The sequence below is a fragment of the Pinus tabuliformis genome, chromosome 8, assembly GCF_031772625.1.
Source record: "Pinus tabuliformis cultivar Carrire ecotype Pingquan chromosome 8, CPIR1, whole genome shotgun sequence".
Lineage (NCBI taxonomy): Eukaryota > Viridiplantae > Streptophyta > Pinopsida > Pinales > Pinaceae > Pinus > Pinus tabuliformis.
Window position 1 is genome coordinate 1,883,198,309 of NC_142294.1, and position 26,097 is coordinate 1,883,224,405.

Below are 26,097 nucleotides of genomic sequence, written 5' to 3' on the forward strand. Positions count from 1 at the left end.
GCAACTTGGTAAGTTGATCTTTAGTATGTCGATTCTTGTGTTATATTAATTTAGGGTGATGATATGGCAATTTGATAAGTTGATCCGACCTCCAACTATTTTTGAATCTATAGACTTTGCCTTGTTGAATTGTTATTGATCTCAATTTATGGATGCTCTTCATATGATAAAACTCATTAGTAGCGACGTTAGGGTTTTACTTTTCAATTAATTTTTTTAAGTCTCCCTTCCTATGATTTGAACTCTAACATTGACAAACTCCTTGATTCAAATATATCAAGATTCTTTATCAACAAGTTATATCTTGATTTTCAATGGCATTTTTTCTCATTCTTTAATTTCTTGAATTTTGCAAATAAATTTTTATTATGATTTATCAAGCAAGAATTTTGTTCACTATTGCTAAATAAGTATTTAATAATATCTTTCAAAAAAAAATCACTAATAATATTTTTATTCTCTTCCTTGTGAACATATTTTATGTCACAATTATATTACAAAAGCTCTCTCATTTGTTGTTAAAATTAGCGGCCACTTTTATCTTGATAGTGGACCTTCCTCTAGGGTCGACCAGTTTCTTTTAATTATTGTTTAATTCCATTATGATGATTCGTTACCACATTGAATTGTAACAATTGTATTGATTCTTTCGTTATAAATTTGTCTTAACAACCGCAAAAGTTCAACTTTTTCTCCTCACACCCACCATAGACTTGTTATAAAATGTCAATTTTACTATTAAGAATTTCCTCCTAAATTGCACATCTCACCCACCAACCCATTTGAAACTCTCACAAAACAATTTCAAATTTCATAAAGAGAAGTCTATCAAAATTTAAAGAAAACAACTATCCATTGCAAAAATAAAATGATCTTCCACCTTCATATTTTCTCAAGAGCAAGGAATTCTAGTGTCATCACCTACTATGGTTACCTACTTTGCTTCACAATAGTGTTAGATAAGAGATCAAATTTCCTTCCAATGAATAGTGTCCAAATTTACATAGAATAGGGAAGGAGTTCAGCGATATCCTTAAAAAAGATGAAGACGACAAACACTAAGAATGGGATGGAGTGATAAAAAGTTTTCAATTATATTGATATCAACACTGCGAAAAGATTAATAGATGCACCCCCTTTTACATAGTCTAATTGCCCAAGTGGATGAGACAACATGACATGTTAGCATCCATGTCGCAGAAGGGAAGTCACGCAAAATTGTCAATTATATCAATATCAACGATTAAGGAAGGAACCAATAGTTGTGCACCCTCTTTTACATAGTCCAATGGCCCAAGTGAATGAGACAACATGACATACATTAGTATCCATGTGACAAGATAATTGTGTTGAACGGTTATGGTATTGAATTTAGATTTTATTGCATTGTATCTCTCACCCATCCAACATATTTGCCTAGGCATCTCCCTCTCCAATGTAATTATTTTCACACCCAATAGTGAAGTAATCTCTCCACCCTAAACAAGAAAGACTTTGTCCTTACATATTCATGTAATTTTTTAATTCAATGTGATAGCCAGTGCGGTAACTTGTTTAGTGCTCTGCCATTACAAAGCACTATCTACATAGTTTCTAGTCTAGTCATTCCTTCCACTCAATTAGTCAAAACTATCACCCTCGCTTTTGTGGTGGGTGGGATATGGCTCTCCGTTTTCTTTCCATTTGAATTGGCAGTTAGTTAAAAGAGAAAATTGCAGGCTCATTTCAATCTCTACAACTCGTTTTTGGACTTCATAACTAATGGAGAGAATTGTTGGCTCTCTTTAGCTCTGCAAACTATATTTTCTTTCGTGTACAAGGAACTCTCACCCAATTCATTTTTGTGGTCATCATGGTAGAGAAACAATGGCGAGGTTGTTTATGTAATTTCAAAGTCTAGATAAAGGTGAATTGGAGTTGAGAAAGCATAGTTATGTGGAACAATTTTAATTTTGATATCCTATAAACTTTTACTATGTTTTTCAACACATTATTTTCTTCATGAGAATCTATTTCCTAGTCATTATTTATTTGCTATAAGTATTTTTAATAATCACTAATAATTTCTATGGGTTGTAACTTGAAAATAGCATATCAAACTTTAAATCTGAAACAAAATATCAAATATTTTAAATGTTCATTCTCCAACACTAAATGTTTAAGTTACTTGTTCAATGATTCACAAGAGATATGTCTCATAATACACTTCGCGAAATGAAAAATGTTATGATCAAAATTTACCCAATAAAAACATCGATAACATTGCTTATGCTAAATGTACGAGGGCACTCGTAAATATTTTTTTTGATAATAAAGTAATCAATCCATTTTGACATAAAAGAGAATAATTCCCAACAAACTGCAAAATTGAACAATCCATGTGGTTTTTTTATGTAATATATTTTTATATTTTTATGATGAATATGTGTATTTCTGAATATGCTTGCTTCTGTCAGTGAGGGTCTGTTTAGAGTCAACCACAAAGATCAAAACCATTACAATAATGCTCATCATGTAATTTACAACAATTGAACTTGGTGGGAGAAAATAACAATCATTCTTCCCAATCACCAAAAATAAACTCAATTGACAAAAATAGACTCCATATTAATCGCTGATAATCTGATTAATCAAAGAATCACAAATTTTACTTAATTTTATAATCCTACAAATTTTACTCAGTTAATTTTAAATCCTCAAAAATTGAAGTTACAGATACTCGAACAATTTTATATTCCTAAAAATTTTACTCAATTAATTTTACATCCTCAAAAATTAAACATTAGTGACCTGTAAATCTTAAATGATGTTTCTATTCATGGTCGGTGATTTTACATTCTCGAAAATTAAACATGCAGTGACTTGTGAATTCTAACTGACGTTTCTATTATGGAAGCAAATAATGAAACTAAAACAAAGCTCACCTATCCATCTTATTCACAGTTTGCTGTTTTGCTTTGCCATGACGACATTAGAGGCTAAAACAAACAACATAGTAACGATCTTACTCATAAAAACATTCTCCTGTTATATGCATAGAAATCTATAAATGGAAATGAAAAACTCCAGAGCTAATGTCAAAGACAAAATCGTTAACTTCAACAAGTCACCTAGATGTCCCGATAATAGATAGAATCAACAACGTGACTGATGATACAGCCTCTGCTCAGAGTTTCTTGGTTTCCCCTGCTAAAAGATCATATACGAGCACACAAAGGTTCATTCCAAAAAGTCAACGAGCATAAATTTTACCATTCAGCCACTAAAATTCTTGTAATTCAAGATTAAACATTACGGGCACATTCATTTCTAACATTCCTTCCCGAGTAAGCTGATAAGGCATATCGCAATTCAAGTTGGAAATTTCCCATTTCAAACATCTAGAAAAATATTAGAGCATGCCACACTTGAGGAATTGGAAGAATTGTGATACTGTCTATAGCTGACTGGAGAAAATTTAGAGAAAAACCAACCTAGTCCAAGCATATTCCAAACATAAAATCCGGCATACGTGGCAGTAATTTTGGGAGCAACAAAACTCTATGAAGAGTTTCTACTGTTTAATCGAGTATAATGGATTTGAGACATATCAGAAACACACAATAACGACATGAAACTTGAGATATGACAACTTTGGGATACAGGGAAACATTTGTATTCCTTTAAAAATTTAAAAATTTAAAGAAGTCGGATCAGTACTCTATGCATGCATGCGAGCTACTTACTCTAATCTAGGATTTCAATCTAGCAAAAGAAAGATATGGTACACAATTGCTAGCAATGACATAATCTACAGAACAAACAAACATATACAGCCTTACATGTTCCCCAGTATCTATAAAGTAACAGACAACAAAAATACAATCATCCCTAAGATAACCTAGATCACGAACTGCTGAATAAATCTCACTTGCCTACAACGCAGGCACAAATGGCTATCATATTTTAACTTAGATTTTCGGTGGTAAAATTTACTAATTAATCATGAAAGGACGTAATCAAGCAGCACAATATGCTGTCCACCAAATCATATCCTCTGTGTGAGCAGCATATGAAATATTAAACTAAGACACTCTCTGCAACTCTCTGAAATCTGTCTTCTTTCAGTTGATATAGATGATCTGATCGATGATAAAGATATCACAGTTGCTGTGACTGTCTGTCCATCCCATTCTGGAAATGATCTGGTGAAAGTGAGTTTGCCTGCTACTCTAACCCATGTTTGCTTGCTAAGGACAACTCATGTAATTCATTGAGTATCCATTCTTCTCCAGTATGGCCTCCCAGCACTAGAGCCCTGGTCCCTCCAACTACACAGGTACTGTGGCCCCAAGCAAACCTTGGTTGTTGTCCAGGAACATTCAACATTCTCCATGTAGGTTTCTCCTCAGTAGGATCCAGAAGATATAATTGTGAGGCTGAGTGCAAACCAGCCACGGATCCTCCAAAGATAAGCACTCTACCACCTGGTAAACTCACAGCCACGTGATCAAGCCTGGGTGGAGGTGCTTTTCCCCCAGGATTCCCCGCACCTGGCATCCCACTTCCTGTTAAGTATCTCCATTTAGGCTCTTCTTCACTGAGATCAATTGTATACACATCACTTGACCTCAGCCTCAAAGGCCCACTTTTGGCTAGGCCACCAAACATGAGAATCTTTCGGCCTCCATAGACAGTAAGAGAGTGACCCAACCTAGAAGGTGGAGTCCATGAAACCGGTATCTCTTTCCATATAGGCTTCTCCATTGTGAGATCCAGTAAAAATGTATCGCTGAGAAGCACTCCAGAATCTGCACACCCACCTGAGACAACCAGTTTTGTGCCATCCAGGGTGCAGGAACTATGCCATGATCGTGGAAGAGGGGGTGCAGAGCCTGAAACTTCACGCCAAGTAGGCTGCTGGGCATCCAAATCCAGAATGAAAACATCGTTTAGTAATCCCTGCCTGCCGCAACCACCAAAAACCACCAACCAAGATCCATTCAAGCACGATAAGGTGTGGCCCCACCGACCTGGAGGAGGAGAACTCACTTTTACATGCCGCCATTCCGGATTTGCTGCACTCAAATCCAGTACAAATGTGTCATTCATAGGCTGCATGTTGACCCCTTCCCCACCAAATAGAACAAGTCTGTTTCCAACAGCACATGCACTAAAGTTACAACGAGAAGGTTCAACTGCCCCTCCAACTGTAAGTTTCCTCCATGCAGCAGCTTCAAGTGTAGTCAGCTCCCTTGCAAGGCGACCCCATCCTAGCCTTTTAGCACCTGGAACTGTTTCTAACACACGTGTTGTTTCACTGCCCCATGCATTTGGCAAACCATTCGCCACAGATCCTCATTTTTTGTCAACTGATAAAGACGCTTGCAAGCTGATCCAACAGATGCAACATCTCTGGGTGTCAACCGTGACAAAATTTTTTGTGCTAGAACCTCGTCACTCAGCTGGAAAATCCCACAGATTTCACGGCAGAAATGTCCTTGTCCAATTACAGCTGGCCTGTATAAGAAAGGATCGGACAATGACCGATCTGCAAATCTAGTAGATGCCTCTTTGTAAAAGGGTAATGGCATAGGACCCAAGTCAATATTTGCTTCAGTGAATAGCTGAATTCCTATAATGTGTGTGATTATCCCATCATCACCATGAATTGGAGTCAAGCGGAGCCTATTCATCAGGGGAGTCCCATCCTTCCTAAAGTTCAATAGCTCACCTTGAAATTCAACACCTTCATCAAGACACCTTCTGATTTCTTGAACCACCATGGAGTCTACCAGGGGATGCCTTCTCTGTGCAAATGGGCCTCTGTACTGTAGAAACCGGCTGAAAGGGACAGCAACAACAATGATCAACTCTTTTTGTTAATATCCTACACAAGGCCAGATGCTAAAGTTCAAAATGGATTCTGATTTTGTTACAAAACAAAATTACTAGCACGTTAGTGTGTAAAACTATGAATCAAATGACCATCGGTTATCAAACAGAAGTCAGTTTGAACTTTGAATAGATGTCCTTGAGAAGGCTGCATAACATAAGTCAGATGTTTGTATTCTGCCGTGACAATAAATCAAAGAATTTGAAAGTAACACACAAGATGATTTCACCAGTAATCTGAACATTATGATCCGGGAAGCTTGCTAATTTTTTAAATTGTCAATGTCTCTAAAGCATGAGCAGTAGTTTGTGGACTTGAAACATGTATATCAAACACATTCAAACCATCAAACTTGCACAAGATGGAGGCTCGATTATTTCAACTGAACAATGCTTGCAAACTAAAATGGATATTAGTGCAAGCAGAAAAGAAGAAACTTAAAAGTACAGTATCTAAAATTTGGAAACATGTAAATTGTCCATTAACTAATGCTCCATGCACAATTAGCATGTACTACTTTATCAAATATGAGAAAAAGTACAGAAATTGCTCTCTCTGCAAATTATATGGAAGGCTACTTGACAAAGGAGGCCATTCTACTGTGCCCATCTTGTCTAGAGGGCATGCCATATCAACAGAGGTATGAAACAGTCGAGCTTATTATGCATCCGAGGATGGAGCATTTGAAAATCATCCCCCATTCTCCCCAGGACATGGGACAGCAGTTTCCCATCACCAGCATGTCCCTTGTTGCTGTGGACGTTTCCCAACTCTGGAGGATGCTAGGACATCCCTCGATGAGGTAGGAGACACCTTGATATCCCTCAGTGTGAAATTTAATAATATTATATGTTTGCTGAAATAAATTATACTAGACTTTATCTGCACTCCACAACTGGTTATGTTTAACCAATTTGATAGTATCATGTAGTAATGTCTCGCAACATACCATTGCTTGGAGTCGGTGGTAGTTGCACAATTCAATAATACTCTAGAAAACGATATTTCCATACTCCAAGGTGGAGAGGGGTATGAACAAACAAAATCCGGCGAACACAGCAAAAAATTGTAATAAAGACCACAGTTACAAATTTTGACCAAAGCGTCCAAAAATTTTGAAAATTCAGTAATAACTAAGTCCAGCCAAATTTGACTTAAAAACGGTTTGCCATTTGGTTCAGTCAAAAAGAACCATGTGAGTTTGAAGTATTAACCTCTGTTGCTTTCTTCCCCGACTCGAACCTTTATCTGAATGCCACATTTTGAATCAAATCCAGGGTTTTGTGGCCTCCAGCTGGTTATCTTTGTATCTGTATGCCTCAATTTTGGCTTCAGGTTGGAATTTTACCATTTAGGCGAAATGTCTTGGACCAGGCTTCTGCATTCTATCCAGAATCAGTCTTTCGAATTTTATCTGGGATTGGAATCAATCTAGGTTATTTTCTCTGAGCTTCCTGCAAAGTTTCCTGAGGGTTAATGATGTTTGTGTTCAATTGGTTCCACAATAATCTGGCAACCTTAGGCCTGCCTGCGGAAAGGGGAGGCAAAGATATTATTCCATGATGCAGCGAAGAGTCTTAAAACCCTGGCTTGGTCAAAATGTCAGGAGCGAATTCGTTTAAGCAAAAGGATACAAGCAAAGTAGCATACCATATTATTCAATGTGTAAAAAGGAAACTGCTTGCATTTATATAGTATTTGAGGAGACTGCTTGCATTTCCAGAATTTAAGATGTATATTCATGAATATTTCACAACTTTAAACGTTTCCTTCCAAAAATTTTCTGTACCATACCAAATTCAAACTCAAACTTGGCAACTATGATATAGACAGCAATGGAAACATTGAAAGGGAAGTGAATTAACATTTAACTGATAGTCGAAAATAACCATGCTAATAACAGTTGAAGGTTACCCCACAATATTATTGAGCAAATTTGTTTAGATTATCTTCCGGATCCATCGCATAAGGATTCTAAAAAGAATCCTTATGCGATGGATCCGGAAGATAATCTAAACAATGATGAAACTCGCAGAAACCTCAAAGACAAGATTGAGCAAATTCTCAAAATTTGTGATTTCACTTTTATGGACGAACAGATGTATGGATTGTATGTCATATGATGTTTGGATTAATTGAATTTCAAATTGGATAAAATATTAAAATTTGTACTTTTTTATATTTTCTGTATTGTTTTATAATTTTTGTATTGCTGTCCCCATAAATTTTGGGGGTCCTTTCCCCCATCCTTCAAGATCGTCCACCGTCCTCAAAAATCAGTGAAACATAAAAAACTGGCTTGTTGAAGATTAAAAGTTTGTCATAAGAAAAGGTTTAAGTGGAAAGTTGTGTATATACTATAAATAAGCCACTGAGACCTTCATTTAAAAACACTTCACTTCATACTGTCTAGGCTTTGACTCTCTTATCTAAGGATTACTCAGTCAATCCGAGGAGTTTGATCTTGTACTGTTAATGCTAAGATGGGAAGAGTATGATTTCTCTAGGCAAATTGTAAGCATATGCTTAATTTTGCTGGCAGTAAACAATTTAATGTTGGAAATCTAATCATTTCTAAGCTCAATACTGCTATCAAATTAACACTTATTTTTACATTTATTTCATTTCCACTATTGAAATCAACCCTTAGTTTCTGTTGTGGTTCATAACTATATTGCAACCAACATTTTGGAGAGCACTCCTATGAATATACAAAAAAATTCACCTCTTTCCAGACATTTGTGTTGATTTGGGGTAGCATCAGATGTGCTCTAGCCATGAAAATTGGTGGAGAGGCTAAAGCGCATGAGATCTCCAAGACCCAGAAATGGTTTGGGCAGATTCTACCCGGTTAAGGAGATATTAAAATAATTAATATTTTTAATGGAGTTCCTAAGTCTAAACTTAAGAAAAATAAAATATTAATGGGTATTAATCAGTGTTGTGAAAATCGCGATTAAATCGCGATTTTTTCCTTCTGCCGATCAAATCGCGATTTTTATACGAAAAAATCGCTGTATTTTTTTTTGCCGATTTTTACTGAAAAAATCGCGATAAAAACTTAAAAAATCACCGGGGGTCGCGACAGCATAGTTTTATAACGTTTTTTGGGTTTTTTCATGCAATTTTTTTTTAAGGAAACAAATAATTTGAGTGGGGCAGCTTAATGATCAAGTCTAGGCCCTAGTATGGATATGCTATTCATGGTAATGTTAAATTCTTAAAGTAAAAGTGACATTCTCCTTAATCTTCATTTTCATACTTTTACTTGAATTTTTAACATTACCATGTGTTGTCGCACAGATTGACACGACAACGCTCAGACCGGGGGCTGTCACCCTGATCCCCGATCTCTCCGTTTAAGCCTGTCTCCCACGGCTAAGGGGGGTAGACCCTATAGGAAAATGGGTGACCAACTGTGAACCAGTTGGGTTGGGAGACACGAAAGGAAACCAACACTTAATTGATTTTATTAAGTTAATAGACCAATGCCTTAAGGAGCTAATGATTAAATGATTATTTATTGAATATTGCAGAAATATAAACCATGTAGAACAATCATTTATCATCATATATCCTGAACGATGCTAAATATCCAGTAAAACCACAAAGTTCTTATGATGGCCAAAGCTCAAAAACGATATCAAGCAATTGAAAATTTTGAAGAGATGAATGCTTTACACAACCACTCAAATCATGAATCATTAACCAGATATTACATTCGTATTCAGACTTGAAAATTTAAATCTCAGCATAAAAGATATAACATGATAATTTCCTGAGGAAAACAACTAAATCTGGCAAAAATTCCCACGATGCTTTTTATGCTTTTCAAATTTTGACAAAAAAAAAAAAAATTAAGTTGAAACCCAAATAAAATCTAAATCTAATTTATTTTTTTATTTTTAAAAAACAAAAATTAGAGCTAAATAAAAAAGGAAAAATCTAAAAATGATCTAATTGACATTAAATCTAAAACTAAATTAAAACTTAAAACAAAAAAATTACAAAATCTAATCTAAATCTGAGACTAAAGCTTCAAATCTAAAAGTTAAATATAAAACCAAAACCCTAATTAAAAAAAAAAAAAAAAAACTAACACATGAGTACGCAAATATACATCTCATAAAAGCAATCAAACCTACGTTAAAGAAAATACGCTGACGGAAAAAATCGGACACCAGGAAAAATCGTAACCCTGATCAAATCGCACAGCAGAACAGGACTGAACGCGTAAGATGAAATTTCAATGTGAAAATGGGGTGACGGCGGCGTGTTTGGATCGGTCTTTTGCAGATGAATCCACAGAGAACGCGATGATGGACCACCGCATACGATCCAGGACCACGAGCCCAACAGACATATGCAAAATGAAAATCGATTTGTCAAAATTTAAAACATTAAATCTACCAAAATACTGATATCAAAACGATAGCGTAACCCTAGACGGATGCTCGGTTTTCATTCACGCTGAGAAGATAAAACGTTATGCAGACCTTGCAAAGGGAATACTTGGCCCGACGGTGAATATGGCGGATAGTTTATGATTTCAGATGTTACCTGGTTAATCTTGAAGCCTCCACACGAAATACTCACAGCTGGTTTACTTGAAAACTTATCACGCTGGATACAGTGACACGTTTTCTTCGTCCAGCCAACACACCGATGCCCAGGATTATTCAGCGTATGCGTTGCAACCTTTGACAGGACCACGTGATGGTGGCGATTAATAAAACGCGTGAGTATTTTTTTGAGGTTGCTATCAAGTGCAGGTTCATCCGCACTGTAATGACTGCGCAGACTTTCGATTTTTTCTTCCTTTTTTTTGTCTTTGACTGCTCAGGCTTGGTGACGGCAGCGTTTTTTTGAAACAGCAATGAAATGATCCAGATACCAACGCATGCAAAAGCATACAACGCGTATCTGCGTCCTTGCTCCCCTGTGCAGACTTTAATGGTAGAATGCTGCACAATCTATTGCTAGAATTTAAATGGCGGATGAACAAAACGCTGCCCCTTTTCGAAACGTTCAGCAGATCCTTCAAATCAGATGCAGGTTTACGAATGACTGCGTGTGGGGTTACCACTGTATGGAAATGGATTTGCAGGTTGGGCAGCTGAAGATGGTGGTAGAAGGGATTAAAATCCAGTAACTTGATCACAAGATTTTCAATTTTTTCCGGCTCCGAAAATCCCTGAAGAAAAACCCTGTGCCTGCAATTGCAAGGAAACAAAACCCTAATGAAAACTGTATAAAGCAAAATTTGGAACCCCAGATCAGCTGAGTATTTTACAGATTTTGGCCCCTTAACAGCCAGATTTAGCAATAAGAGCAGAAATATTATCTAAAATTTAATTTTAATGTAAAACGCTTCAGAAAACCCTGCATGCATTCATAAAAAATATTTCGAATGATAAGCCCGGGATCAAGAACTGGCTGGGCTCTTTCAGAAAACACAACCCGGGAGTTGGCTGGTTCAGCCGAGAACTTCCCCTAACGCCCGGAAATTTGAAAAAAGGATTTCCTGCACAGCTTACAATCAACCATTAACATAGAGGGAGAAAACAATAGTGAAACCCCGATCAAATGGAGATACCTGCCACTATATTTCAGAATCTAAACTATTATTCAAACCTCAAAGATTAGACAAGATACCTGTGCCTAGATCAATCTTCATTAAGCTATCATCAATGGCTGAAAATAAAATTATGCAAAAAAAAAAAAAACAATCTTACAGCATTTTCAGAAGAGTAACACCAGCAAGATTTTTAACCCCAAAGTCTTCTTTATTGCACCAAAAATGAACTACAAGAGAGCTTCTTCAGCACAAGACTCACAGATCCAATCTGCCCTCAACTAACCCCTACCACCCTATTTAAAGGAAAAGATCCCAACGGCTAGTTCGAGTGATCCATGTCGAAATGATCTCGACCGTCGATGAGGATCAAGACATCTCTTAATCTCATCCGTCGAATTTGTTAATTCATTTAAAAATGAAATTTTGCATGCATTCACTCAAAATATTATTATTTTATTATTTTAGGGTTTTTGCTTTATTTTATAAAAAAAAAATTATTATTTTTTTTTTTTATTTTATTCTTTTTATTTTTATAATTTTTTAAATTTTTTATTATTATATTTATTTTTTTAATTTTTTAATTCATTTTAAGATGGATCCTCGAACTTAGCCTTTGGAAAAATCACCTAGGACCTAGGACTTAAGACTTATGAGGGGATTAAAACATTTTCTAACCCTCAAGACACTTTACATCATGACTTTTACAATTTTACATCTTAAGGGGGAAAACCCATTTAACATAGACCCTCATAAACCACCCAGTTCTGCGACACAACTATAATCTAGCAGATTAACACACTAGGATTCTCCTAAAATTCTAATGACAAAATCCATCCCGGCTTTGGGGTCAGGCTGAAGGAAAACTCTGCCGATCATGGATCGGTGAGACGAAAAACCTTCCGGGACGTAGATTATCATTAGGAAGTTAGGTCCACCTAGGTAATTTACACACACACGACTCATATCTGCTAGGATTATTTACAATTCATACATGCAGACTGGGTTTACAATTAAATTGATCAAGCTGCTGATGACTGCAGGATGGCACGGACATGTCGATCAAGTGCTACCCCTTTTTTGCAAAGAAAAGGGGGTGTACTGCATGGGTAGTTGACCGGTAGTGGTCAACACCATGAAATGACTCAGGATGTTTGAGAGTGGTTCCAGCCTCATTGGATTTCATATGGAGAAAGTAGAATTTTAGATTTCATTTAAAATCTAGCAGACTTATCAGTTTTTCAAGATTTCAGGATTGGGAGATTGTAATGTTTCCAGGTGACACCACCTGCCCGAGCTACCCCTGCCACCAGTAGAGGACGTGGTCTACCTCCTATAGCTCCTACTTCTAGTTCTTCAGCTTCTAGAGCACATTAGACTCCACTGCCATCTCCACCAGCATAAGCACCAGCATCTACATCTAGAGGGAAAGGGAAAGCTGTGGCATTTTCTCGCAAGAGGGGCAGAGGAAATCAATAGGATTAGACTTTCATTTTATTGTATATGACATTATGACATGATGAGATACATTATCATATTTTTTGTTGATATTTTGAGGCTGAGTTGGGACTCAGGAGTCAGGACTTACTATTCAGGACATGATTCAATGTTATGTGTGATTTTAGCGCTAGAAATGATATAAAACATCTTATATATTAGTTTTTTTATCATATTTATGTGTCAATGTATTTATTTTATGTTGTAGATGGTTTAGATATTAAAAAAATTGAAAAAAATGAAAAAAAATGAATATTTTTGTACCAAACGATTTTTTCCCGATTTTTTCCGATTTTTTCCCGATTTTTCCGATTTTTTCCGATTTGTTCCCCGCGCCGATTTAATCCCGATCGCTATTTTCACAACATTGGTATTAATATAAAACTAGGTTAGAAGGCTCTAAATGACATGGATCAAGCCAAATCTAATCTTTGCCGTTTACTAGAGATGTAATCTCGGCCGTTGAAGGACCAACAAGAAAAGTATAAGAGGAGGCTTGAAGGTCAATTGAAGAAATACACCAAAGTGATCAGTGATTCGATTTTCTAGAGCGGGGTTTGCTAAGAGAAATTGAATCAGTGATCAGTTGCAGCGAGGGGCAATGAGTACAAGGCAAAGAGGCAAAGATAGTGGCGAGAGACCAACGCAAAAGCAGATAGAGGCAGATGGTGAGCCAAAGGGAGCCACGCAGAGGCAGAATGGACTGTGCAAAGGCCAGAAGGGCCTACATCATCCACGCAGAGGCTGCAGTAGTGACGCAGAGGGCCGTAGAGGTTGCGCAGTGCCTCATCGAGCTGACACTGAGCTTCAGATTGTGCTAGAGAGGGTTTCGTGGGGCAGACTTTCCGAATATCTGCTTCCGAATAGAGAGGTATTACTGCCGAATTAATATCTCTCTGTCAGGTGAGCCAGTTTGGCACCCATTTGTACTCAAAAAGACTGCATAATAAAATAACCCTCAGAATTGTTGCACCGGTTTTCCCAAGTTGGGTTTTTCCAGGGACGAGTTGTCCAAAAATAACGATGTCACTTGTGTGTTTGCTATTTCTTTCAACTATTGATCTGTAGATGGTTGAGACTGTATTGTGTTTATTTCAGTGTTTATATGGTTAAATAACTTGTTAGGAATTAAACAAGTAGGCGAAATAAACCAGAGAATACAAATAAAATTTCTAAGAGGTAATACTTAGAAATTTCAACATGGTATCAAAGCATTGCAGAGCACGAGAGAGTTGAAGGCACCAGTTGAATCAAAGCATTTGCAGCAGAAACAGTTGTCCCGAGTGACAAAGGTTGTTCCTAGCAGAAAGCAGCAGAGAAGGGTAGACGCAGAGGGACTACGTCATCAGTTCGAGCCAGAGAGAGGCTAGCACAAAGGCAGAAGAAAGCAGAAGAGGCTCACGAAGAGCCATGCAGAGACCAAGAGGGTTGACACAGTTGGCCAAGGGAGAAAATTAGCCTTCCCGGGATTGCGCAGAGCCTAGAGGCTTAGTTTTTCAATTGTTAGGGCATAGGAAGTCGTGGGCAAATTGCGATGAGTGAAGTTGGTGGGGTGTTGTTGTTGCCGAGATAGAACAACACATAACAGGGCAAAACCAAGGTAGAGGGAGTCGCTACCTAGGCGGATTTCTAGCCAAGGAATCCAGATCAGTGTTGCAAGTGCATGGGAGATCAGAGAGGTGAGATTCAACGATTGGTAGGAGGATGTCCAAGAGGGAAATCAAGACTCAGGAGGAGTTGCAAAGAGAAAACTTCCAGGAGGGAAGTAGAGACTCAGAGGAAGTCGAAGAGAGTAGCGGAGATGGTCATTGATGACGATTGTGCCATGAGCGCTCATGTACCTCTAGAGAAGAGCTGGGGAGACATTGAGTTGTAGTCAGAAAACTACAGGCAATGAGGGTAGGATCCTTGAGGTACCCAAACTCTTGGATCATCCCTAGCTACGGGCACCCCAAAGTGACAGTAGCAAGATGGCGGATGTTGGTAGAAACAGATGCGGATGAAGCAACAAAGAATGTTAGAAGTGCAGTAGTCCCTAGCAACGCAGTGGGGTTTGCAACAATGCGAGAGGCACGGTGGATATTGCAGCAGTGCAGGATGGCACAAAGGGGTTTGCAGCAGTGCAGGATGGCACAAAGGGGTTTGCAGCAATGCAAGAGGCACGGAGGTGTTGCAGCAACACAAAGATTACCGAGGGAGCATGAGATAGCGGCAAAGGGAGCTTCAGCATCGGGAGTGTTTCTAGCCTAGTAGGGATGTCAGTAGTTGGGTGGATCAATTACTTACCTCTCAGTAATTGAGTTGCAGTGTAGTAGCAGTTAGCAGTAGCACGATGCAACATGATGAGAGGGGGTTGTACTGCAGATGCAGTGTTGGGAGAAAGGACCAGCAACAACACGGATGCAGAGGGAGCTGTCGTACGGATGTAGCAGTGGCAGTGGCAGAGCCATGGGCAACAGTACTGATGCAACAGTGCAGAGGATGTTGGGCAAAGAGGCCTAGCATCAGCACAAGTACCGGTGTCGTATAATCAGAGTGATGCTCAGTGTGGAGTATTACTAGTGCACATTCCTCGCTAAGAGGGAGTGTTGATTTGGGGTAGCATCGGATGTGCTCTAGCCATGAAAATTGGTGGAGAGGCTAAAGCACATGAAATCTCCGAGACCCAGAAATGGTTTGGGCAGATTCTACCCGGTTAAGGATATATTAAAATAATTAATATTTTTAACGAAGTTCCTAAGTCTAAACTTAGGAAAAATAAAATATTAATGGGTGTATTAATTTAAAACTGGGTTAGAAGGTTCTAAATGACATGGATCAGCGAAATCTAATCTTAGTCGTTGATTAGAGATGTAATCTTGGTCATTGAAGGACCAATAAGAAAAGTATAAGAGAAGACTTGAGGGTTAGTTGGAGAATACACCAGAGTGATCAGTCATTCGATTTTCTAGAGCGGGGTTTGCTAAGAGAAATCGAATCAGTGATCAGTTGCAGCGAGGGGCAGTGAGTACAAGGCAGAGAGGCAGAGATAGTGCCGATAGACCAGGGCAGAAGCAGAGAGAGGCAGACGCTAAGCCAGAGGGAGCCACGAAGTGGCAGAAGGGACTGCACAGAGGCCAGAAGGGCCTGCGTCATCCATGCAGAAGCAGAAGGGACTGCGCAGAGGCCAGAAGAGCCTGCCTCATCCACGCAGAGGCTGCAGGAGTGACGCAAAGGGCTGCAGAGGTTGCGCAGTGCCTCAGAGGGTTGACGCAGAGGGTTTCGAGCTAACGCAGAGGCCAGGTGGGCTAACGCTGAGCTTCAGATTGTGCTGGAGAGGGTTTCGTGGTGCAGAATTTCTGAATATCTGCTTTCGGATAGAGAGGTATTACTGCTGGATTAGTATCTCTGTCGGGTGAGCCAATTTGGCACCCAGTTGTACTCAGAAAGACTACATAATAAAATAACCCTCAAAATTGTTGCATCGCTTTTCCCAAGTTGGGTTTTTCTGAGGACGAGTTGTCCAAAAATAACGGTGTCACTTGTGTGTTTGTTATTTCTTTCATTTGTTGATCTATAGATGGTTGAGATTGTATTGTGTTTATTTCCGTGTTTATATGGTTAAATAGCTTGTTAGGAATTAAACAAGTAGGCGAAATAAACCAGAGAATACAGAGAAAATTTCTAACGCGTAATACTTAGAAATTTCAACAATTTGTTGCAGTCAAAGGTTTAATCAGCTATGCATTACTAAAACATCTATACAAGGGATTTCTTACTATACACAGTTTGCAACTTTGCACCATGAAAAAAGCTTATGAAAGTGCTAGAAAGGAAACCTTGATGAACGAAAAGCAAGGACAGAAATCAAACAGCTAATGATGCAAAAATCACTGAGTAATCAGCAGGTCTCTAATTAATCAGTGAGTCTGCTCCAAGGCAAGTGCCTAGATATTAAAATCCCTGATTTTTGCAGCCAGACAAAAAAATTTGCAATTTAAACAAGGCTGATTTTTGCAGCCTGCAAAAATCACGGCAATTCAGGCAATTTATTCTGGTGCCTTTTTGCAGAACAGAAAACACGCACTCCAATAACCAAGGGGTTAGTTTCCAAGTGTATTTGGCCTGTCTATGAACAAGACTCAGTTTTGGATTGGTGGTTACTGGTCAGCCAAACAATTTTGTAATATAATGAAAACCCAGACATAAGAAATCACAATTCAAGTGTCATGCAATTGTGTATTTTATTAAAAGATGAATACAAAATATACAGGAGCTGCATAATATGATTTGAGTATAAATGCAGTCATTTGATATAATGAGGGGGATACCCTTTCATTTCATCAATTAGATAGTTGTTCCACTTAATTCACACAACCACTTTATTAACTAATGACAACTTATAACTAACTACTCTTTGTTAAAGTCACTTATGACTTTACTACGTTGACCTTTAGTATTGGAGTGTGGATTACCCACACCATTCCGCCTTTCCCCCTAGCCTGTTGGAAAACTGATTAGGGCAGCATTTTTAACTTATCATTTTCCTTCTTTAACATTTACTTGTGATTTAGATTCTTCTTAACTTGATTATGTTTATGTTTCTCATCATCAAATAAATGCTAAAACAATAGAGATCACATGAACACAAGATATAGGATCCACGCCAGGGCAAAACCCCTCCAAGGGGAAAACCCATCAGAACTTCTCTTCTTATCAACTTCAAAGGAGACTTCCAAGACCCAATACAAGGCCTCTAGCTCTCACCAAGAACTAAGTCAACCAACCAGCCAAACATCCATTTCTCAAACTTTAAAGATGGACTTCATCAGCTTCCTGCAAATTCGGATCTGAGCAAAACTTAGACTTCGTACACTTCAGACCTCAAGGACTTCTAGACAAAAACAGCTCCTTCATATCGCTCTTCTAGCCCTCTAGCAACCTTCACATGCTTCTCTAACCGCAGACCAATTCCTCAAGTATATGCACAGATGATCTGTCTACAAGAAGGACAGAGTTTCTCTTATAAATAGCCTTCCAAGTGGGTCCATGAGCCCTCTCTAGACCGACATCTACTCGCTGGACAACTTGCTCTTGGGAGCTGACTTAGACACTTCCTAGAACAAAAGTAATTTTTCTTTCTTTGTTACAAGAGCCCAAATGGGTGTATAATGATAATGACCATGACTCATGTCAATAACCTAAAAGCATACAATGGATGCTTGCCCTATTGACCAAATGACATAAGCATGAAACCCATGCTTTATAAATATTTTTTTTACATTTTTCTTTCTTCTTTTGATCAATACATAAGAATTACATCATGACATAAGACAAATGACAATTATGAAGACTGAACCTAGTTACAATTTCGAACACCCCCAACTATACATTACTATATTTAACCATCTACCCACCCTTACATTAAATATTCAAAATCCTAGAAAAAAAATTCCATGAAATACATATCCCGAGGAAACCCGCCAGGCACTTCCCCTCATTCCAAGGATGGTACCTAAGGTAAACCAGATTCCACATAAACTCAAAGGTTTGTCAACTGCTCATCTCTCCAGATCCTCAGACTTATGAAGATACATCAAACTGCCATATCCTCCAATTTTTAAAGGCAGAATAAATCCCCACCTAAACAATCATCTTGCCATCTCTTCTTAGTCAAGTAGGATTGAATTAATTTAACAGGTGAAGTAATCCAACTTATTTACTCAGCTAGAAAACCAAGTTGATTTAAAAACGGTCTCTTTTATGTGTTTCAAATAGACCCTCTTCGTCCTTCTTTGTTTCATGAACAATAGGGGTAAATTCCAACATTCTGACGATTAAAAATTTATTTTTACTGACCTAGAAATTATGAACAGTATATAGTAAAGGCTTCTGATGGTTCACTTTCTGTTATATATTTTAAGTTTCTTTTCATGCCAGCAGAAAGAGTTGTTCTATGAAAGCAAATTCATGAAATAATCTTCAGAAAATAAATTATCTCCTAGAATCCCTATCATTTTTTCTGCCCTGTGTTACACTTAAAAAATACTTCAGAATAACGAAATTACCTACAGGTTTGTTTGTGTGCTAGGAGAAAGTACAATTTTTTGTTTCTTTTCTACTGCAGCGAATGCAAATGACAGCATCAGTCTTGTAGCTCATTATCTGTGTCTGCTATCACAGTAGTCTAAAGACAACTGAACCAAGTTTTGTGTGGGTATTTTCGTTCTTCCCTGGGTTATGTTATTTGCAAGCTGACAGCCCCAAGTCTCAAGTACATTTGAAGGTTCATGTTCCTGTACTGACATGTTTGCTGCATCTTTCTACAATCAAATTTTGTTGGGGTTGTTTCTTTCTTTGATTTGTTCTCTAATTTTGTCGCCCTGGTATGCGTTTTCGTGTGCCATCAATCTCATAGATCTACACATTTGTGTCCCTGTAAGGCTAGGATTTCTTCCTTTCAGAAACTTGTGTCATCTTCCAAAGATGTCACATGGATTTGCTACTGGTGGGCACAATTCTTTTGTCCTGTTACAGAACTTTGAAAGCAGGGTCTGGGATTGTGTTATGTTTCACTAAAAAGACACAATTCTACAGTATACATTTTTTCCTTTCACCACATGCAATGTCCAATTTTTTTGCTTGCAATCAAATAACAGTAGGAAGTGAAACACTAGGATGAGCAACACTACGAGCTACATGGCCCCCAAGCAACTGTACAGGTTGTGAAGATGATGCGCTTGGAATCCAGCTAACAATAGCAGTGGATGGGAGTGGCATCTCAACAAAATCAACAACTTGAGTCCCATAACCAAAATGTTCAACCTCCATGTGCTCTAAAGCCATTGCTCCATCTTCCAAGTTATCTTCTTTTGGATTGTTATCTCAAGTATTATATGTTCAATTATTCTTCACCACCTAACAATGATGGGACCACCAACTCAAGTTGTAATGCACATAAACTATGCCTTTTGCCTAGTTTACACATTCAGCATGTTTCTTGTCCACTGTGGATGTTGTAGTAGGTGCTCCAATACCTCTCAGCAAAGGAAGTGTCTGCACCCTGTTAAAGCATGCTCACTGCCAAACATCAGAATTGCAAAAAAGAACTCCCATACTTGCTTCACCATTGGGGATTCATCTTATCTCAATCTTTCGTTGCATGGACTAAACCAAATGGTTCATGTGCATCGATGTACATGCCCAATTGTTGTCATATGATATCAAAAGCATCCTTATCGTGAACTAGTTTGTTTATTGTAATCATATATTTGATGTGAACCTCAAGATCTATGTGCAGTATTCTGTTCACCCCACCACCAAGCATTGGTTGAGCCAACCACAATGAAACTAATATTTTGGTGTGGAAGGACACATGCCAAGTCACGGAGTGGTACTTCAAATTATCCATTTGTTTGACCACCTCTTTACGAGTATGATAATATAATATCGCATCTTTAGGCTCAATAATATCTTTGATTTGGCCTAGTATGTTATCCATCTATTTATTCACCTCCCTGACAACTAGTTGATCTCAATCTACAAATCAAATCATATTACAAGTGTGCTTTGTGAACTAACACACCTAACCTGTGTCCAACACTGATCGTCAAGATAACTCTCTATCAAATGCAAGCAACCCCAACTATGTTAGAAATAGAATTCAGTAGCAAATAATATCAAGCAGATACCAAGCAAGAGACACCAAGCTTTTTGCACTCAAGGGCACAAGAGTTTGCATTCAAGAAACCGACAAAGGGGAGATCCTATTTAATCATTCCATTCCCATGTGTATTTCTATTGTACAATTAGGTCACTTTATATAACAATCGGTGATCATAATGTATTTAATTCAACCACATGTATAACTATCTCCCATAATCTCTCCATGAAACTCTCAACTAATCTGCATCTAACTTCTCTCTTAGACTTTTAAGTAATCTCTCAACTAATCTGCATCGCTAACTTCTCTCTTACATAGATTTTTAAGTTTATTCTACATTATTGCAAAGCCATCATATCATTTAGACATTATTCATGATTCACAAGTGGGATTTAATCGTTCATACTCTCCCTTAATGAATACTTGTGATCTCTATACTCAATCATCATCCTCTGTCCCTTCAATTGATCTTTTGAACTAGTCCAATCTTCATTTTCATCTTCTATGATTTCTATCTTGAACCTTTTTTTCTTCTTTCTTTTACAATCTTCGCTTTCGCTCTTCTTCATTCTTAATCTTTGAACTCCTTCAGTGTTCATCTTGTACCTGCAAAATTTAAACATTATATTTGTTGAAGTCCACTAAAAGACATGGGTTGCAACTTGCCAGCCATTATATCTATTAGTTCTCTGGGAAACTTTTTCTCATACATGGTTCATCAACCATTCTTGAATCACAAATCTTCAAGTTCATACCTATACCTTTTACTCCTACATCTTCATCAATAATTATCCTAGGTTTTCTTTAGCTTACCCATAGCCACATTCTAGAGTTTTATGGATCACTGTCAACCATTACATCCTCTAGATTTTACATAGGTTTACCCTTAACCAAGCAAGTAGACAAAAAATTTCTAATGAAAGATTCGGAATTTGAAAAAGTAGGATGAACGAAGAAGAAGAGAGGAAGATGCAAACTCCATGACAGAAGAAGATGATAAAGGAGAGTACAAGCATGTTAAAAGAATAAGAAGATGGACTCCTCGGAATGAACAAAAGAAGCAAGAAAATGGACTCCACCCACCACCATACCAATCAATCCCTCATTAACCTTCAAAAGGAGCAAAAGATGTCACATAATAGCTAACAAATCATTCTTTCCAAGCTTAAGTAGCTCCAATTTAAAGTAAGTGCGAAAAACGTAGGTGATGACACTATGGTTGGTGATGAATTTTATGATATTATTCCCTTTCTTGTACAAGGCAAAAATCCATTTCCAGTAGGCTTCTTCAATTAAATAATATGATGCATCAAAAAGTTCAATACGTACACCAAACCAAACGCCTTGATATGCACACTCAATGATTTCTCTTGTTAGAAAATCAGAAAGGCAAAAATATTTTCTTATGTTGACAATTACTTGTGATATTCTTATATTCTTATTAACTTTCTTTATGTTTTTCTTTATCTTCTTCTCATCAAGCAATCATCAAATCAAAAGCATGAAGATCAATGACACCAGAAGTAGGCACTCAGCCAGGGCTAAAACCCCTATGCAGGGGAAAACCCAGTCAAACTCTTCCACTAATAGATTCAAATCAAATTGAGACAGACCAAGACCTTTGACTAGACCAAAAGACCTTCCTCACTCCACCAAGTTAGCCTTCCAAGATGATTATGCAAACTTCAGTAGTCTCTTCTCGTCAACCAGCTTCAATCCAGCTGCTACACAAAATTTCAGCCCTCCAACTCCTAGATTTTTGGCCTTCCTACAATTCTGAAATTTTCGACCCTCCTGCAACCCAGAAACTTCGCACCTATGGCAATAGAAAGAGAAAATTCGGCTTCCTTTTGCTTGACAAAGGTTTCCTTCTTCTTCGCTCTAAGCAAGGTAAAATGTCTTCTAGGAGAAGGAAGGGATGATTTAAGGATTAGGTTTTATGGGATATGACTTGTGAAGGAATTCTCAATTCCCCAATCCCTAAAATCCTTGTTAGAATTGGTATCTCGAATGGTTCTTGAAGAAAAGTCTTTCAAAGAAGCGGGACCACACGAGGCCAAGTGAACCCAATGTAGGGTATGAAGAAAGAATGTAGCAACCAATGATATTCTTACCCTAGACAAGGTGGGTAAAGGATCAAAGAGATAATTTTCACTTGAAGATGTTGTTTTGATCCTATGAGGTACTAGCCTTGGTGATGGCATGGCAAGTTTGACCTTGGAGCTATGGCTTGACTTTTCTCCCAACTCCACCGTCAAAATGGCTTCAAAATTTGAGAAGAGCTAGAGGAAAGGCCAGTGCAGGAGACCCTAGGAGATCGAATTCTTTTGATGGCTAACTTGTCGAGAAATTGATGCCCTAGGTACGCCAATGTGGCTAGTCCTGAAAGGATGTGAGAAAATATGGATTTTAGTGACCACCCTTGGTAGATCAATGCCTTAATCTTTGGAAGAATGGAGTCTATCTTGACTAAAAGTAGGATTTCTTAGTTCCCAGTCAAGGAGGCCTCAAGATCACTTTGTTTTGCCTTCTAGGTCAAGAAGAAGCAACCTTGCAGCTTTCATACTTTGATGTGCAAGAGGAATGGCTTGTTAAGGTCAAATTTTACCCCTAGGAGATTTCACTCACATTACATGGCCCATACATTGAAGGAAAGCTATTATAGAGACAAATTCCACAATATTAAACAATAAATGCATGCAGCAATTAGCCCTAGAATAGCGAAAATCCCAAACCAACATACATGACAAAAGTAAACAAGAATAATATCAAAAATACGTACTTACATGTAATAAAATATATCTAGCCATTCACAATTGACAATAAAGAAGCTCCAAGAGAAGATAGACAATATCCACACATCAAAACTCATCCATAAAGCTCCAATCCATCCTTAAAAAAAGTGCGAAAATCTCAAGAGAGATAAGAGATCCAAACCAAAGTCATGATGAGAAATGATCTCACCTCACTTGTATTTATACACATCCTAGAAGTTTGAATTAGCATCCTTGGCCTACATAAGCCCTAAAAATAAAATAATGTGCTAATAATACAACCTTTTGGTGACAAGCCCACCAAACTAGCTCATAAATGAAAAAATAAGTCTCTCAAGAGGTCAAATAATAATCTATACATGTCGTAGGGTCCTCTCAAAGGCCTAATGAGGTCCATGGGTGCCACAATGAAGAATAGGACCCTCAAAAGCAATGGACAAAGGGTTGTCCCCTTGTAATAACCTGTGGTGCCCCAAATGACATGGGGCACACAAGTGTCCTCATGGGTCTCCAAACAAATCGAAGATGCCTGTAAGTTGCCCTCAAGGGCTAGGATGATAATGTAGGTGATGCCACATCATCATACAAGTCCTGGATCATCTGCCAAGTGTATGGTGTAGATCTGGGACCAGCTAGGCATGATGGATCAAGTGCATCCTCCTCGTCCAATAAGTGAACCACGAGCAATCTTTGAATGGTTGTGGGAATCCATGAAGTGCAATATGTTGTTGTGGAGGCCCATGGCTCTCAACGCTCACCCTACATGCGTCAATGTAGCCCTCTGGAGGATTAGGACCCCATATAGGGAGACCAAACCCAAATGGAAACCATCTACAATCCTACATAAGATCCAATGTGTCCCCTAGCCTTCTAGTACAACAAGTCGCTAGAGAAATCAAATAAATGAGCTTACCTAATCATGGACCACATGTGGGGACTTCATAATGGTCTGCCCTTCCAGAATGGGCTTTGAGATGTGCCAATGTCTCTTAAATTCCTAATGGGGTTAACCAAGCATCCTATTAGGTGGTTTCTACCTCTAAAGGGGATAATATAGTCAAGGTACATCTGTCAAAAGGTGGTAGCATGTGACAGATAGGTGAATGAAGTAGGAGATGAGAAGGGGCAGCCCTGAGTCACATGCTGGGGTGCAAGGGTAGCTAATAAGAAGGAGGCCCACACTTGGGTTTATAGAGTGTAGGAGGAAGCAATTGTGGTATATGAGGTGCCTCGCCCTTGGTTTTTCCACCCTTTTTTATATGCCTTTTGCCCTTTTATGATTTTCTTTGATTAACTGCTCGGGGCTCAAGGGGTTAGAGCATGATGTATAAGATATAGTAGTGAATTCCCCCCCTTTAAGGTGGGGCGGTTCATCGCCCACTAGGGGTTAGGACAATCATGGGTTCCTATACGATGAAGAAGGCTCATAGAACCTGTTGGAACCAGGGTGATGGCCATGATGATGGGGTAGAGCTTATGTATTGGCTTTTGCCCACGTGTTAATTGTTTATGTCCCGGCCATCTTTTGCATTTTGTGGTACTTTCCTGTTGAATGTGGCCATATATGTTTTTAACTTTCTTTTCAGTTGCATCAACCTCCGAGCTTCATTCCAAGCCCTGACCCAAGGTGTGGGCAAGGAGAAGGGGCGAACTAACCCTATGTGGAACCTGTTGTCGCACAGAATGTCTAGGCACTGCGGCAACGACTCCGATCAGGGGTTGTCTCCCAACAACAGGCTAAGGGGGGTAGACCATACGGAAATGGAATGAAGGAGAACTAGTTGGGAACCGCCCACCAAGGGTTAGGACAATCATGGGTTCCTATATGATGAAGAAGGCTCATAGAACCTGTTGGAACCAGGGTGATGGGCTAGAACTCATGTATTGGCTTTTACCCACGTGTTAAATGTTTATGTCCCGACCATCTTTTGCATTTTGTGGTACTTTCCTGTTGAATGTGGCCACAAATGTTTTTAACTTTCTTTTCAGTTGCATCAACCTCCGAGCTTCATTCCAAGCCATGACCCAAGGTGTGGGCAAGGGGGAAGGGGCGAGCTGACCCTATGTGGACCCTGTTGTCGCGCAGAATGTCTAAGCACCACGACAACGACTCAGATAGGGGGTTGTCTCCCAACAACAAGCTAAGAGGGGTAGACCATACGGAAATGGAATGAAGGAGAACTAGTTGGGAACCAACCTGTTCAGGAGACATAGTCAAGCGACCAAGTACTTGTTTTAGATTTACCAAGACCTATAGGATCCAATTAGATTTAAACAATTGATACCAATGCTTTATGGAGTCAACTATCTTGCTATGAAATTTAGGATCAAGTAATTGAAGAACAACTTGGATGAATAACTATCTTATATGAAATGCAGATCCTAAAACTAATGTGAGACGCGGAATCTTGGTTAATTTTAATTAAATGTCTAAGTTTTAACCCTTCGATCATTTCTATATTGAGCCTGATTTCGTAGTAAGTGGCAAAGAGAAGATAAGGTGAAGCACACTAAGGTGTGATTAACGATACCTCTCCTGAAAATCTAACATACCAAGTGCTTCCAGCACTGCAGAGAGTTGTGGCTCTGACAACTGCAAGGTCACAGTTTTAAATACTATTAAAATCAGGCTTCTCAAGCACAGATGGATAGGTACCTATCTTTCTATCCACCAAGCTTATTCTTGGAAGAAAATTTTAATTATGCAAAACTAACTTAATATGCAAATGCACGA

At 38.4% G+C, this 26,097-nt stretch overlaps 1 protein-coding gene across 1 annotated transcript in view; it reads right to left on the bottom strand.

Annotated features, from left to right (window-relative positions):
- Positions 1-3,761: 3,761 nt before the first annotated feature.
- Positions 3,762-26,097, bottom strand: part of LOC149243920 (adagio protein 1-like) — a 34,268-nt gene continuing 11,932 nt past the window's right edge. The window contains 2 exon segments of the mRNA XM_089374660.1: positions 3,762-5,315; positions 5,318-5,823. Coding sequence (XP_089230786.1) covers positions 4,207-5,315; positions 5,318-5,823 — 1,615 coding nt within the window. The 3' untranslated portion in view covers positions 3,762-4,206.